The following is a 17,276-nucleotide window of genomic DNA, read 5'->3' on the forward strand; positions in this document are numbered from 1 at the left end:
GCCAAGAGAGACCAAAGCAAAGTCCAATATTCATTCTGGGGAAGAACTGACATACAAGCAGCAGAATCTGTCAGGGCATGTCACTGCCTGAGGAAAAATGTAATGTAAATGTAAAATGTGTCATGTCTTTTTTCTTACATTTTGAATGAAAAGACTTGCATTCAACCTTGTTCAACTTGCCTTTGTGATAAACATTACTACAAACATAACTGAATTATTGTCATATCATGAAAGCAAATTTGAATTTGAGAGAATTGCAGTTCAGCGCTTTAGAGCATAACAGTTCTCTCTCTCTCCTTACTCTTACGCTTATGTTTCTCCTCTGTCTCTGAGCGTGGAAGTGCTGATGTTTCAGCAGGAGGAGTCTGAGTGAGAGAGCTAGAGATGCACAGAGAGGGGGGGGGGGGGGGGGAGAGAGAGAGAGAGAGAGAGAGAGAGAGAGAGAGAGAGGACGGCAGACAGGACGGGGACCGTAGAGACATTCGGAGCGGGAGTTGTTTCGGGGAGATGCTGTCCCCACCGAGGAGATGGATCAGAGACCAGCCTCTCAGCTCTGTAACCTCGTAAGTCAACTCGTGTTCTGTTTTGGAAGTTGGTAGGACATGTAGGCTACAGCATCGCCTCTCTTAAGTTGTCATTTTCTAAGTAAAACTATCGTGACTGGCGCTGTGTGAGGATACACTGACAGTCAGCAGCTCTCTGCTCCAACCACAGTAAACAGTGGACTACAGATCTAAACTAATGTCGTAGTGACTGTATAATCAGAGCATCAGAATAACACTACTGAAGAGAGCTGGACTTGAATAAGAATGGTGACACTTTATGTCCCCCTATTTAGCATTTATAAGCAGTACACAAACCTTTAATAAATGGTTTATAACACACTATAATGTAGTTATAAGCAGATATCAGGACATTTTCAAAAAAAATAAACCTATTTATCTGTTAGGAACATCATTTGTATAAAAGCCACAGTGCATACACAACACTTAACTGGACAAATGACAAACACAGAGTAGACAACATACAAGTGCTGTTTAAAACAGTTTTACATTTGAACATTTTGTGTTAATTAATGTACAGTATTTGATATACAGTTATAAGCACTCATATGAAGACATTTTATATTATTACAACTGTGTTTTACTATATTGTCATTCATCATCTGTTTATGGAGCAGCAAACACTTGTGGGTGTCCACAGAAGGAGTTTAGCTGTTAGCAAATACATTCATAAACACAGATCTGCTTACAACAGGCTTAATTTAACAAAACTGTTTTATGGTCTGCTTATGAATGCTAAATGAAGTGTTACCCAGGCTTCAGTTGGATGTTCCAGATTGTGCTGCATTTGCTCCTTTTTTATTTGATCAAACCATGGCTAAAATGAGTTAAAAGTGTATTTTTCTGTTCATAATACACACATTCAATTCTCACTAATGTTTTTAATTGTAGAAAATGTCCAAATCTAAAAATAGGTTAGGGTTATAGTCTTTGGTGCAGACATGTAGGCTCATTTACTTTTTGAGTTTGCCTGTGTCTGTGTGTATGTTCTCCCCAAAAATAGTGAGATGTGAACACTAATATTGATGCTGAAATGACTGATTATTCAATTAGTCAAATGACAGAAATGAATCATGTAAAACTTGTGTTTGTGTGTTGTTAATCCATTTATCACTCAAGTCCTTTATCAAGTAAAAGTACCAAACATTTTGCTGGTAGCTTCCCCAATATGAGCATTTATTTTGTTTGTATAATATAATTATATATTCTTTAAAAAAAAATCTTTCAGTTTTGGATTGTTAGGCAGACAAAACATGTCATTTGAAGACACCCTGAGCTCTGAGAAATTGTATTATTTTTTCTGATATTTTACAGACAAGAGGATTCATTGATTAATCATAAAAATAATCAGCAGATTAACTGATGATTAAAATAACTGTTGGCTTCAGCTCTAAATATCAGTGATCCTCATCAAACCAATTCAGTTAGCCCTTGTGACCTGTGTGGAAGCATCTGCATTCCCTCTGTTTTCCCACTCCTTTATTCAGGTTTGTAGTCATGCTGGTGGCTTGCTGGTGGGATAACATGTCAGTCTGTCTGTCAGTCCTCCACTTTGGACTGAAAATTTGGACTGAAATATCTCAACAACTATGTAATGGATTAACATGAAATTTTTGGCTGGACTTGCCACAGACCAGCCCTATAAGCACAGTTGTCCCTATTGGCCGTTGCTCTTTCAAAATGAACCACCATCTCTCTGGCTGACAGTGCTATCAGCAGCCAGCAGGACAGATACTCTGCAGAACTAATAACACGCAAGCTTTTCATTTCTCTGATGTTTTCACATCACAAACGATGAACAACAGCATTAAAACACAAGTGTTGCAGGTAAAACATGAGATTCATGTTCATGTAGCCGTTATATCAGTTGAGTATGGGGCAGCTACTCTGAAGGTGCGCTTGATTTGACTGTAACTGCAGTAACCAGGCAGAGATAAGCCTCTTGAATTTGCAACCAAAATGCTATCAAAACTTTCATTTACAATTTCCACCACAGCCTCCATAATCATTGACTGGGAAAGAGGCAGAAAGGTGCACAGGACCACTACAGAAAAATGCAGATGAACATTTAATATCTAGGAATACATATTATAGACACTAACACTGACTCTCCCTGTAACAAATTGGCCACAATTTCACACACTGACCATATACGGTCCAGCCATATACTTGGTTTTGACCTAGTCTTGTGTTTAGACATTCAGTTTTCCTAGAGGATGAACCTTACAGACTTTGGTGACCCCATGACTTTTCCTTTACTTCACGTGGGTGAACTACATTCTATACTGTGTCTGAACACATCCTGGTGTAGACACTGAGGACTGAAGCTGCTGCTGCTCTGCTAACATTCTGCTTTCAATATGAGGCCCAGGTAGATTATATGTTTGTCATGTTTCATGTTCGTGCACTTGACCAGACCTGGAATCCAAGTCAGGCCAAATTGTATTTAGCCTAATGGAGTGGAGTGTGATTGTATTGCTGCAGGTCTCAAGTCTCTGTGTTAATATGTCAAATAATTATATGGATCCAAGTGGACTACCAGCTCTGATCATGTGGTGCATCATCTTTGACTGTTCGAGTTGACTGCATTTTGTATCAGGGTTAATTAACCATGGGTCTGTTCAGACCAGATTTGACTGTCTTTGTACTGGTTATACTGTAACTGTCTTGTTACAGTATAACCAGACTAGGTCTGTCGCCTGACTCTGCAGTCGGACTGCATTGGATTTAAAATGTTTGTTTCCCTTGACAATACACCCCAGCATAATGAATTTAATTTAAGTAATTTCCTGTGAAACACAATGCTTGTCAGGAAGTGTGTAGTGCTGGGTGGATTTAGTCCAGACAGCTGTAAGGTGGAAGTATGTGTGCATTCTTCCTCTGCTGTAACATATTCTTACCTTGGTTGGACAAGAAATGAAACATATTAAACACACATGGATGACCCCTAAAATCCCATGAATCCACTATAAGCTGCCATGTGAACACACAGCAGCCAAATCAAAAGACCAAATCAGCGCATGCTGGCTAATGTCACTCAGCTCTCTGCTGATATTCTATCGCAGGTTGCAGGCAGTGTGAAACGTTAGCCTATCAGCATCAGATTACGGTCTGCTGATCGGACCAGATAAGTGTAACAGTAGGCTGCACTGTGTGCATGTGGGTTGGTCTCGTTACCTTGAGTCCAATTCAAGGTCAGTCAGGGCTACAGGCTCAACCCAAAAAGTTGTGCAACATGTCAAAGGCAGAGCAGACGTTTCAGGTCTCCTCCATGTAACCTAACACAGGCTGCTAATGTGACACACTGAACTCACTGATGTCGTTCTTTCAGTTATAAAGAATGGTAGTCATTTTTTAGCACCTAGACGGACTTGTTAATTACAGTAAATATGTGTACGTCACTGTTGCTTCAGTTCAGTTTGTAGCCCTACTGGTGTCATTGCTCTAGCGATTTGAGTGTTGGATTCTTTGGTTGGTTGCCTGGTCCATGTTTTTACCACTTTGGTCCAGACTGAAATACCTCAACAACTATTGGACTTATTGCCATGAACTTTTGTACTGACCTTCATGGTCCTGAGAGGATGAGTTGTATAACTTTTGTGATCCCCTGATTTTTTTGTCTTGTGCCATCATGAGGTTAACATTTGTGGTTCAGATTGAAATATTTCAAAAAGTGTTGGATGGATGACCATGAAATTAGGTACAGACATTCATATTCCTCACAGCATGAACTGGTGATCCTCTGACTTTTCATCAAAACCATTTACATTCCCATCAGTCTGAGGCCCTGTTTACATCTGGTATTAACATCCGTCTCGGGTGATCCGATCACAAGTGGACGGCTCTAAATACAGGTGTAAACACACCCAAGACACATTGAGGACGGATTGAGATCTGATCACTCAGACCACATTTGGAGACGGTCTGGGCCGCATGTGGCCACATTCATTCAGTAGTGCAAACGCAATGCATCCTGGGCCACACTGAAGGACCACCTACTCAACTGACGTCCTCTATTTTCCGGCAGACTAGGCACAAGACCCTCCATCCAAAGCTGTTCAACTTGTTTGATAACAGGATGAACAAATTATTTTGTTTTTCATGTGAATTAAAAATGTAATCCACCTCTCGTTTTTTCCTGTTTTTCCCGTTCCCCTAACCAGTTTCCCTTCTCAAATCGACAATTAGAATAGAAATTAAATTGAATTAATTAAATTCAATTTTTGCTTGTCTTTCTAAAAAATATTTCAGAAGCTAAACGTTGCTGGATAGTTTCTTCTGTCCTGTCAAGTTGATAACCACACGTTTTAGTTTTGCTGCGCTGCTCGACATAATGAGCTCAGAATTTATCAGGAGGACGGCTGCTTTACTCAAAACAGTATCAACCTGGACTGTGTGTGTAACAGCTGATCTACTGGATGTGTAGAGGAATACAGAACATTAATTAACATTAGATCCTGGCCGATGCTGTTAGCGTGTCAGAGATTTAAATAATCGATGAAGTTATGCTGCTGTGTCTTGTGTGTAAATGTGCACAGCGAGAGAGACACAGCTGCGGGGAGATCGCTGCACATATCCCTCTCTCTCTCTCTCTCTCTCTCTCTCTCTCTCTCTCTCTCTCTCTCTCTCTACATATATATATATATATATATATATATATATATATATATATATATATATATATATATATATTTGTTTATCCTGTTATCAAACAAGTTGACCACAGCTATGGACATAGGGTATAGGGACCCCCGCTCCTCCTATTGGTTAATAACGAATGAATTTGGTCTTTGCAAATGGAAATGATGTCCGTGTTTATTTGCATATAGAGCAGGGAAGTGAGATCTGATCACAAGTGGTCACTCAGGACGCATGTGGAGATGCATGTTAATGCCAGGTGTAAACAGACGTACTTAGAACTGTCCACTTGTGATCGGATCACCAGAGGCGGATGTCAATGCCAGGTGTAAACAGGGCCTGAGTTGTACTTTGTGTTTAGTGCTAATTAGCAAATATTAGCACGCTAAAATGCTAATCTAAGATGGTGACCATTGGAAACATTATACCTGTAAAACATCAGTATATTAACATTGTGAGCATGTTAGCATGCTGATGTTAGTGTTAAGTTCAAAGCCTGCCTGACTGGCAGACTTTTAATGTGAAACATCTGCAGGAAGTCTTGTGTTTCATTGATGGTAGCATCACAGCATTTTAAAAAACAGCAAATTAAAAGCAGCTGGAATTAATGAGTGAATGAAAACAGTATTTGTGTTAAAAAAGAGAGAGTGAGAGCAGCAGCGTGGTGAGTATTACATGACTGTTGTTGTACTGTGCTATTGAAATGTACATCATAATGAATTTATCATTCAGGCCATTATAGAACTGGTAATTCCACCACCCCACAATCATCAATCATTATTTACATCAATGGCAGAGAGAAGCAGACCTTTATTTGGAACAGGCTGTTACTTGTAAGTTGATTTGGTGTTACTGTTCATTATGTTGTGTCATGATGTGTTAAATATTCCATTAACAGATCCAAATCCACTTCACTGTGCTGGTTTCACATTCTCCTCAGGCTTCATATCAGCAGCCCAGTGTTTAGTTTAGGTCATAAATATGATTTCTTTGTTCAGGGTGACCTGGCTGTGTAAGATATCTCTATCAAGGGACAGATTAGCAGCTGCTGGCCAGGCAGTGTCAGTCCACAGTGAGGAAGGAGAACACATTGATCTGCACATAGACTGGCTGTGGTTTTGACTGAGCTCCAGACCACTGCTGGCAGAGAGATGCCTGGAATTCTTTAAAAAGAGAGTTGCCTACCTGAAGCTACCTCTTAGCTTACACACAGAGGGCAAAAGTTCATGTGTGTTTGTGGGGGCTGCAGAGGGAGACCTGGAGGAGGAATAGACCAGGCTCCAGATGTTGCTGTAGCCTGAGGAAACCTTATTTCCCTGTTCTGATGTCTGTAAGCTCCCTCTGCCCTCCCACCATAACATCAGAGCTCAGTGTCAGAATAGGGTCATACTTCACAATACTGCTGACCAGTTTTCCAAACATATTGCAGTGTTTTGCAATTAAATGTGTTTCTTCTAACTTGAGAGCAGCTTGTGGTTTCAGTCCATTTCCAAATTATATGGAAATCACCTTGAAGATTTGACAGAAGCTTGAGATAGGTCAACTGAACAATGGACACTGTGCGTACTTTGTACTGTGCATATACAAACCCAAAAATGGGTACAAGAGCCTGCTCACTCTCCTCTATATTTTTTGGAGAAACAATTTCACGTTTTTAAAGTAGACTCAAGTCTGCCTCTGGATTTGACTAGTGCAGTGTCAAAATGTGCCTGTTCAGAACAGGCCGATTGCTTATTATTTCTCGAGAACCACATATATATGTATCAATTGACAAAAGTATCAATTGAAACAATAAGGATTTAACAAATTAAATGGTTTAAATCCAGACAGAAACTTGACCAGTGAGACTAAAGTGAGGTTGAACCATAGAAGCAGTTTACAGCCTTCCATTGGTTGATTTTGCTGCCAATCAAATGTGTCTGTGCTCCTATTGGATAGTTCCTCCGTCTCTGTTTTTTCTGCTGTGTATGCTCCTTCTTATCTCTCGGGCAGTTTAACTGAGCAGGGCATGTGTCTCTTGTCCCCTTCAGCAAGTCAGAACCCAGAAGCCCCGTCCTGCTGTGATGTGACAGTGTTGATATCAAATAGCCCCAGCTGCACTCAGACATGGAGCTTAGTGGCTCGCTGTTCACTTGTTTATGCAAAGTTATTAAATGTGACGCATGTCCAAATAACTTCACACTCGACACTGCACTTCCTCAGCAGTACACCCGCCAAGTGTGAACTTGAGTCAGAACCCAGAAGACCCGTCTGATATATCTTATTTCTCTGTGCCCTAGACCTCCACTCTTTTGCCTTTATGAATGAATCAGGATGCAGGAGATACTATGGACATAAATGATGTGTTCTACTTGTTTGTGCCTTATAGACATCTCAAACTGAACTCAGCTGGAGAAGTGTTTTATGCATGTCTATGGTTTGTGTGGCTAGTCAAATCAAATCACAGTTATTTATATAGATCAAAATCACACATTGCAAATATGCCTCAGTGGTGTTTACAATCTGCACAGCATACAACATACTCTATCCCTAAATAAAGAAAATCTTCACTAAAAATATTTAGGAGAAAAAAGTGAGAAACTTCTGAAAGAGAAAAGAAGAGGGATACCTCCTCAAGGATGGACAGAGTTGTATATAGAGTAGACAGAAGTGGCGGTGGTAACAATACAATATGGAGACACACAGTGACTAGCTAATGCTGTAATAAGATAAGATAGATGAGATAGACTTTATTGTCCCAGTAGTAAATTTGCCTTGGACATCACAGTGTCTATAGTATAAAATCACAGCAAAACAACATTAAAAAACAGCAAATACATTCATCTATCAATTGCACATGCCCATCTACATCAGAAAAAGTGCACACATAGTACAATAACAGTGATCAATGTCAAGAAGGACAGCTATGGCGTACACATATTTCAGCCTAGGTGGTGTTGGGACTGGTAGGAGTTATTAGTAATAATTCATAATTATCATAGATCATTATGAATATGAAATCAAGATATTATTAATATTAATTAATAATGCGGGCACCAACTGTTAAAGAACCTCACAGGGGGGACACAGCTGTCAGATCTGTGAGGAGCACGGTTGGTTATTAGCAATACTTAGTAATTATCAGAGATAATCATTAATTGTAAAACCTAATAGAATTATTAATATGAATTAACAATTACAGGGAACCACCCGGAAACCAGGACCAATAACCAAACAAGGCAGTCTCATAAAAGAGTTCACCTAGAATATCCGAGGGATATCAGTATTCACAGGTGAACAAAGAAGGGGTGAATTCAAGTTCTGACTCCCTCAATCCGTCACTTTTCACGATATATAAAACACAATAATGATAAAAGAACTTCTCTTTAAGAATATAACAGTATTTATTAGACTTAGCAGAATTAACAAAGTTAACAAATGCTTCATTCAATAAACCACTGTCCTAAAATCTAATTCTACCTAAGCAAACACATAAACAGCTATGTACAAGGTGAACACATGCAGGTGAATGCGTGTATGCGTGAATGCAAAGTGACGGCGGTGTCTTGGTCAGACAATAACAAGATGCCGCCTGGTGGTTGGCAGTCTGTAATGCATGTTGTCTGGTTTCTGATCGACAAAGCAACTTACTTTCTCACTCACGGTGGCACAAACACAGCAGTAATCGTGAGCAGGACAAACACAAAAATAGTCTAGCGTGGTGAACACAATTAAACAGGCAGCAAACTTCATATATGTGGCCAATTTGTTACAGGGAGAGTCAGTGTTAGTGTCTATAATATGTATTCCTAGATATTAAATGTTCATCTGCATTTTTCCGTAGTGGTCCTGTGCACCTTTCTGCCTCTTTCCCAGTCAATGATTATGGAGGCTGTGGTGGAAATTGTAAATAAAAGTTTTGATAGCATTTTGGTTGCAAATTCAGGAGGCTTATCTCTGCCTGGTTACTGCAGTTACAGTCAAATCAAGCGCACCTTCAGAGTAGCTGCCCCATACTCAACTGATATAACGGCTACATGAGCATGAATCTCATGTTTTACTTGCAACACTTGTGTTTTAATGCTGTTGTTCATCTAACTATTGTGACTGGTGCTGTGTGAGGATACACTGACAGTCAGCAGCTCTCTGCTCCAACCACAGTAAACAGTGGACTACAGATCTAAACTAATGTCGTAGTGACTGTATAATCAGAGCATCAGAATAACACTACTGAAGAGAGCTGGACTTGAATAAGAATGGTGACACTTTATGTCCCCCTATTTAGCATTTATAAGCAGTACACAAACCTTTAATAAATGGTTTATAACACACTATAATGTAGTTATAAGCAGATATCAGGACATTTTCAAAAAAAATAAACCTATTTATCTGTTAGGAACATCATTTGTATAAAAGCCACAGTGCATACACAACACTTAACTGGACAAATGACAAACACAGAGTAGACAACATACAAGTGCTGTTTAAAACAGTTTTACATTTGAACATTTTGTGTTAATTAATGTACAGTATTTGATATACAGTTATAAGCACTCATATGAAGACATTTTATATTATTACAACTGTGTTTTACTATATTGTCATTCATCATCTGTTTATGGAGCAGCAAACACTTGTGGGTGTCCACAGAAGGAGTTTAGCTGTTAGCAAATACATTCATAAACACAGATCTGCTTACAACAGGCTTAATTTAACAAAACTGTTTTATGGTCTGCTTATGAATGCTAAATGAAGTGTTACCCAGGCTTCAGTTGGATGTTCCAGATTGTGCTGCATTTGCTCCTTTTTTATTTGATCAAACCATGGCTAAAATGAGTTAAAAGTGTATTTTTCTGTTCATAATACACACATTCAATTCTCACTAATGTTTTTAATTGTAGAAAATGTCCAAATCTAAAAATAGGTTAGGATTATAGTCTTTGGTGAAGACATGTAGGCTCATTTACTTATTGAGTTTGCCTGTGTCTGTGTGTATATTCTCCCCAAAAATAGTGAGATGTGAACACTAATATTGATGCTGAAATGACTGATTATTCAATTAGTCAAATGACAGAAATGAATCATGTAAAACTTGTGTTTGTGTGTTGTTAATCCATTTATCACTCAAGTCCTTTATCAAGTAAAAGTACCAAACATTTTGCTGGTAGCTTCCCCAATATGAGCATTTATTTTGTTTGTATAATATAATTATATATTCTTTAAAAAAAAATCTTTCAGTTTTGGATTGTTAGGCAGACAAAACATGTCATTTGAAGACACCCTGAGCTCTGAGAAATTGTATTATTTTTTCTGATATTTTACAGACAAGAGGATTCATTGATTAATCATAAAAATAATCAGCAGATTAACTGATGATTAAAATAACTGTTGGCTTCAGCTCTAAATATCAGTGATCCTCATCAAACCAATTCAGTTAGCCCTTGTGACCTGTGTGGAAGCATCTGCATTCCCTCTGTTTTCCCACTCCTTTATTCAGGTTTGTAGTCATGCTGGTGGCTTGCTGGTGGGATAACATGTCAGTCTGTCTGTCAGTCCTCCACTTTGGACTGAAAATTTGGACTGAAATATCTCAACAACTATGTAATGGATTAACATGAAATTTTTGGCTGGACTTGCCACAGACCAGCCCTATAAGCACAGTTGTCCCTATTGGCCGTTGCTCTTTCAAAATGAACCACCATCTCTCTGGCTGACAGTGCTATCAGCAGCCAGCAGGACAGATACTCTGCAGAACTAATAACACGCAAGCTTTTCATTTCTCTGATGTTTTCACATCACAAACGATGAACAACAGCATTAAAACACAAGTGTTGCAGGTAAAACATGAGATCCATGTTCATGTAGCCGTTATATCAGTTGAGTATGGGGCAGCTACTCTGAAGGTGCGCTTGATTTGACTGTAACTGCAGTAACCAGGCAGAGATAAGCCTCTTGAATTTGCAACCAAAATGCTATCAAAACTTTCATTTACAATTTCCACCACAGCCTCCATAATCATTGACTGGGAAAGAGGCAGAAAGGTGCACAGGACCACTACAGAAAAATGCAGATGAACATTTAATATCTAGGAATACATATTATAGACACTAACACTGACTCTCCCTGTAACAAATTGGCCACAATTTCACACACTGACCATATACGGTCCAGCCATATACTTGGTTTTGACCTAGTCTTGTGTTTAGACATTCAGTGTTCCCAGAGGATGAACCTTACAGACTTTGGTGACCCCATGACTTTTCCTTTACTTCACGTGGGTGAACTACATTCTATACTGTGTCTGAACACATCCTGGTGTAGACACTGAGGATTGAAGCTGCTGCTGCTCTGCTAACATTCTGCTTTCAATATGAGGCCCAGGTAGATTATATGTTTGTCATGTTTCATGTTCGTGCACTTGACCAGACCTGGAATCCAAGTCCAAATGTGTTCAGTTGAATATGGGTGAAGTCTTGTCTGCATTTGCTCCTTTTTTATTTGATCAAACCATGGCTAAAATGAGTTAAAAGTGTATTTTTCTGTTCATAATACACACATTCAATTCTCACTAATGTTTTTAATTGTAGAAAATGTCCAAATCTAAAAATAGGTTAGGATTATAGTCTTTGGTGCAGACATGTAGGCTCATTTACTTATTGAGTTTGCCTGTGTCTGTGTGTATGTTCTCCCCAAAAATAGTGAGATGTGAACACTAATATTGATGCTGAAATGACAATGGGAGTCCAAAATGGACTCCCATTGTCCTGGGCGCCCTTTCTTGTTATCAGGCTTTGTGACTTGCATGCAGGCCTGCCTTTGTCTGATGCACATGGAGTATGAGGCCCAACAGTGGTGTTTTGGACAGGAGGACAAAGGAATTTTTAAAACTGTGGTGTCTGCTTAGTGGAACTCTGTACCACCTACCTAGGAGGAGGGGAGAAACTGATATTCAGGGTGGAGAACATGAGTTGGTAATCTAAAGATGGTTTCACAGAATTTCTTTTTAGTCATTGTACTGTACAGGATTTGGGATTTGGCTAACCAATTCTCTTATTTCTTCCCCATCTGGACTGTGGCTGACTGCTGAGTTCTGTTTATAGAAAGCTCAGACTGCTTAGACATCAAACCACAGAGCATGACAAAGTCAACGGCCACTTCTCTGCTGTGTGGAAACAGATATAGATGTTAGCTGGCCCCAGCTATTCCCTTCTGGGTCCTGAAACTTGGACTTTTGGGTTCTTAATTGCACTGAGGTGTTGGAGAGCAGTCAGTAGCCAAAATCTTATGCAGGTAAGAGGGAGAATATTGTAATTTGTTACAAGCTTATATTAGAGACAGGCCTTTAGTTCTGATTTCTCCTAAACTCAACATTTTGTCCATGTTTACCTATTTTCTTCATTAATTCAGTATAATGTACATTTCCACCAAAGAGTCATGTCATACTTACCACTCTGCTGAAAACACTTCTTCTCTAACAGAAATACTGTTTTCATTCACTTATTATTTCCATTTGCTTCCACTTTGCTGTTTTTTATTGCTGTTAAGCTACCATTATTGAAAGTCAACACTTCCTGCACAGATGTTTCATATTACAATTCTTCCAACAACACGAGGCGTCGAGACGCATACCATGCAGTATAACCACATTGCGCTCACTTCAGTTCAGGCCAGGGTCCTGCATGTAACCCCCTCCACCACCTCAGTCTCTCTCTCTCTCTCGGAAACAAAATGGGACACTAAAATTGGACTAGAATTGGACAATATTGACCTTAACCATCAGAATAGAGCCCTGTAAAGGGAGCAGTAAAGAGTTTGTTTGCATGTGTGTGTTATTGTGTTTATTCAAGCAGTACCCACAGCTGTTGAGTGCTTCCAGGAGTTCATCTTGGCAGAGGAGGCTCAGTATTGCTCCAACAACAAATCTACACTCTGACACAGAGACAGACGGAGACTGCAGGACAGAGTTACTGCCTGAGTTAACAGAGAGAGATTTGCATCAGTGTTTTGGAGGGTTGCAGGGAGATACAATATACAAAAGCCTTTTTCTAACTTTTTAACCTCCTGCTGAACAAATCGCAAAGATTTGTTTTCTTTTTGCTGTTACAGCAGCAGAGTGTAAGGACAGCAATACTGTTTATAGGTGGTGTCCAGCAAATGACATAGGCTTTGTAGATATTTGGCTGACTTTCTGGGGAAAACCTGGTCTGATTAGAGAGACAGCATACATCCCACTTTGGATGGAGCTGCTCTCATATCTCGAAATATGGAGTTTATTAGTCGACCAAAACCATGAAAATCCAGAGTTGAGACCAGGAAGCAGAGTTGCAGCCCTACACGCTTCTCTGTTCTTCCATTAGAGCAGTTACCCACCCAAAACCACATAGAAACTGTGTCTGTCCCCTAATCACTTAAATAAATTAAATCTAAAGTAAACAGAAGAGGAGTTATATGTAAAAATCTAATAAAAACTAACACCACCTCTGCAATAGTACAACAAAATAGGAGAATTAAATGTGCACTCTTAAACATTAGATATCTTGTCATCTAAGGCTGTATTAGTAAATGATCTAATATCAGACTATCATATTGATATATTTTGTCTTACTGAAACCTAGCTGTATCATGAAGAATATGTCGGCCTAAGTGAATCCACAGTAATTATAGTAGGTGACTTTAATATTCATGTGGATGTTGATAATGGTAGTCTTAGCACTGCGTTTATCTCATTATTAGACTCCACTGGCTCCTCTCAGAGTGTAAAGAAACCCACCAACTATTTTAACCACACCCTCGATCTTGTTCTGACATCACTTTATCAAATTATTACTTGATAACTTTTGAATTCCTATTACTGGACTACATGCAATTAGACAAAAATGTTTTCACTAGATGTCTATCTGATAGTGATGTAGCTAAATTTAAGGAAGCAATTCCATCAGCACGGAATTCAATGCCATGTCTCAACACAACAGAGGACTCTTATGCTATATTTAGTCCATCCCAAATTGATAATCTTGTTGATAGTGCTGCAGGCTCATTGCGAATAACACTTGACTCCTCCGCCCCTTTAAAAAAGAATAATAATAAAACAAAAGAGGTTAGCTCCATAGTATAACTCCCAAACCTGCAAATTAAAGCAAACAACTTGAAAGAATTTGAAAGCTATGGCGTTCCACCAAACTGGAAGAAACTTGTGAGGTCTGGCAAGATCTTAAAACATATTGGAAGGCCCTCTGTAAGAGATGCCTATTACTCATCATTAATAGAGAAGAATAAAAACAGCCCTAGGTTCATTTTCAGTAGTAAAGACGTTCTTTAATCATAACATTCTTACTGTTAGAGACAAAATTCATCACAGCCTACCCTCAACAGGCACCGATTTATCCCCAAACACAGGAACCTTAGAAACAGCTGTAAAACTTGATACATATTTAGCAGGGGTGTCACAATTCTCCAAATCGACGATTTGACTTTTGATTTTAAGGTCACGATTTATTCAACTTTTTTTCTCCAGCACTGATGGCTACGTCATTGCTAGACTATTGAGTCTTGATTGATCATGGTTTTATGCCCTGACAACTGTGATTTACATTTTCAAATTCTTCTTTAAAAAGATAGCCTACATGGTATCAAGTGTGATATAACCACCATATTTTTTTGCAATGTACAACACTATGGCCATATGGTCATTCTTAAATTATTTAATTAATCATTAATTAATACTTAATTATTATAAATGTAATAACAATAACTAATTTCACCAGTCAATTGGGAACAAACTGTCAAACACAAAAACAAAAAGAAGATCCACTAGATGGCAGAAAGATACTTTACAACAAGAGCTGAGAACAAGAGTGAAAATTAGGTTGTAGCTCATTGTCTACCTTACTGTGGTCGTTTGTGTTTTAACAATGTTTTGCTCATGAGTTATTGATCCTGGAAGTTTGAATCTGTCAATATATTTCCAACTTTACCGAAGTGTGTTTCATAGTTTGCCTTGCCACACTGGTGACTTCAGGGAAGCAGGAGGATTTTCCATTTCTGTTGTTTCTCCATCATCTCCAACTCCAGCAGTGGCCATGGTGTCTCAGAAAGTAATGCAGCTGCAGGCTACCAGTGTGTCTTTGAAATGTGTTTTTTTTCTTCTACAGCGTGCAAGACGCATGCAAGAAGGCAGGGGTGGAGAGAAAAAAAATAAAGGGAGAATCGCTGATCCTACTTTTGATTTCAAAGGTCGAAATCCAACGCTCATTTCAATCAATTTTCGATTCAGAATCGAAATTTTGACACCCTTAATATTGTTATAATATTGACTGTTTTTCTCCAATCAACCTTTCTGAACTAACTTCAGTGATTTCTTCATCTAGACTCCATACCAACTAGACTGCTTAAGGAAGTTTCACCCTTAGTTAGCACTTCTTTACTAGTTATGATCAATCTGTCTTTAGTAACAGGCTATGTACCACAGTCCTTAAAAGAAGCTGTAATTAAACCTCTTCTTAAAAAAACTATTCTTGATCCAGGTGTTTTAGCCAACTATAGACCTATATCAAACCTTTTCTTTCTCTCTAAGATCCTTGAGAAAGCAGTTGCCAATCAGTTGTGTGACTTTCTACATAATAGTTTATTTGAGGATTTTCAATTAGGATTTAGAGCGCATCATAGCACAGAGACAGCACTGGTGAAAGTTACCTATGACCTCCTAATTGCATCAGACAAAGGACTCCTGTCTGTGCTTGTCCTGTTAGATCTTAGTGCTGCATTTGACACCATTGATCATCACATCTTATTACAGAGACTGGAACATTTAACCGGCATTAAAGGAACTGCAATACGCTGGTTTAAATCCTATTTATCAGATCAATTTCAGTTCGTACATATTAACAATGAATCCTCCATGCATGCAAAAGTTAGACACAGAGTTCCACAAGATTCTGTGCTTGGAACAATACTAGATTCTGACAGGCAGTAAACCTCCGCTAATGAATTTGCCTCGATATGCGCTTTGATACAGACTGATTGAATGAGGAAGTGAAACAGTGTGTCTGGCTCTTTTAGAGGGAGAAGACGGAGAGAAACTCGAGGTTTATTGAAGAAAACCTGCCAGCAAGCAGATTAGCTTCACAGAGTCAGTTACTGCAGTAACTTACCCCAAGTTTAAGTAAGCTCTCTTTCTGAAACTGAAAACCCAGAGTTTCCCTCATCTCAGGGTGAACAAATTCAAAGTTTTCACTAAACCCCCTCTCTGAAACAGGCCTTTGTTCTATCTATCTCTAAAAGTGCCCTGAGATAACTTCTGTTGTGATTTGGTGCTATATAAATAAAATTGACTTGATTTGACTTGGCATGACTTGAATTTCTGTCCACTGTGGTTCAGAGCATGATATCTTGACTGCTGCTAGCCACGAGATTTGGTTTAGATTTTGTGGTTTCCAGAAAAGAAGAGATGCATACACTACTTAATTGCAACAGCAAATACATTTTGAAGGAAACATAATGCTGCCTGAATTATTTTTTCTTTCAACATAATGAGGAAATGTAGATGCTGGAGCTAATCATGTGTTGATAGCCTTGTGAGTCTGGTGACCCCTTGAAGTTTCATCTATCAAAGTTTAATGTAAATCTTTATCAACAGCTTTAAGGCTGTGATTCTGTTGTTTACATTATTATTGAAAATCATGTTTTTCTCTGCGTTTTACTGGTTTACATACAGATTTAATAATCTGTATCTGCACATGCTAAACAGTAATAATGCATATTAACATATGGAATGGAACTCAAGCTACTCAAAATGTCACATTTCTGACCACTATTTCTTTTCTTTTACAGCAAGCAAGCAAACTAGCAAAACTTTATTTATATGGCACATTTCATTCCAGAGGAGATTATAAAAAGTTTAAACACAAACAACATTCAAAATTAATCCATTGCACATGAGAAAAGGAATGTTTTCAGTCTGCTTTTTAACAATGTTAATGTTGGAGCACGTCAAATGCAATCTGACAAAGAGTTAGGCCCTTAAAAACCAAAAGTTGCTCCACCAAATTTAGATTTCTCTCTTGGAACAACCAGAGAGCCCCAGCCAGATGTGCTGAG

The 17,276-nt window shown here is 38.7% G+C and overlaps 1 protein-coding gene across 2 annotated transcripts in view; it reads left to right on the top strand.

The window, feature by feature from the left end:
• The first annotated feature begins 426 nt into the window (after window positions 1-426).
• The window catches only part of gal3st2 (galactose-3-O-sulfotransferase 2), a 38,324-nt gene continuing 21,474 nt past the window's right edge, over window positions 427-17,276 (top strand). For both annotated transcript variants that reach the window (XM_044355139.1, XM_044355140.1), the window contains exon 1: window positions 427-563. In XM_044355139.1, the coding sequence (XP_044211074.1) occupies window positions 508-563 (56 nt within the window). In that variant the 5' untranslated portion in view covers window positions 427-507. The remainder of the gene's footprint in view (window positions 564-17,276) is intronic.

The sequence above is a fragment of the Thunnus albacares genome, chromosome 6 (assembly GCF_914725855.1).
Source record: "Thunnus albacares chromosome 6, fThuAlb1.1, whole genome shotgun sequence".
In the NCBI taxonomy this organism is placed as follows: domain Eukaryota; kingdom Metazoa; phylum Chordata; class Actinopteri; order Scombriformes; family Scombridae; genus Thunnus; species Thunnus albacares.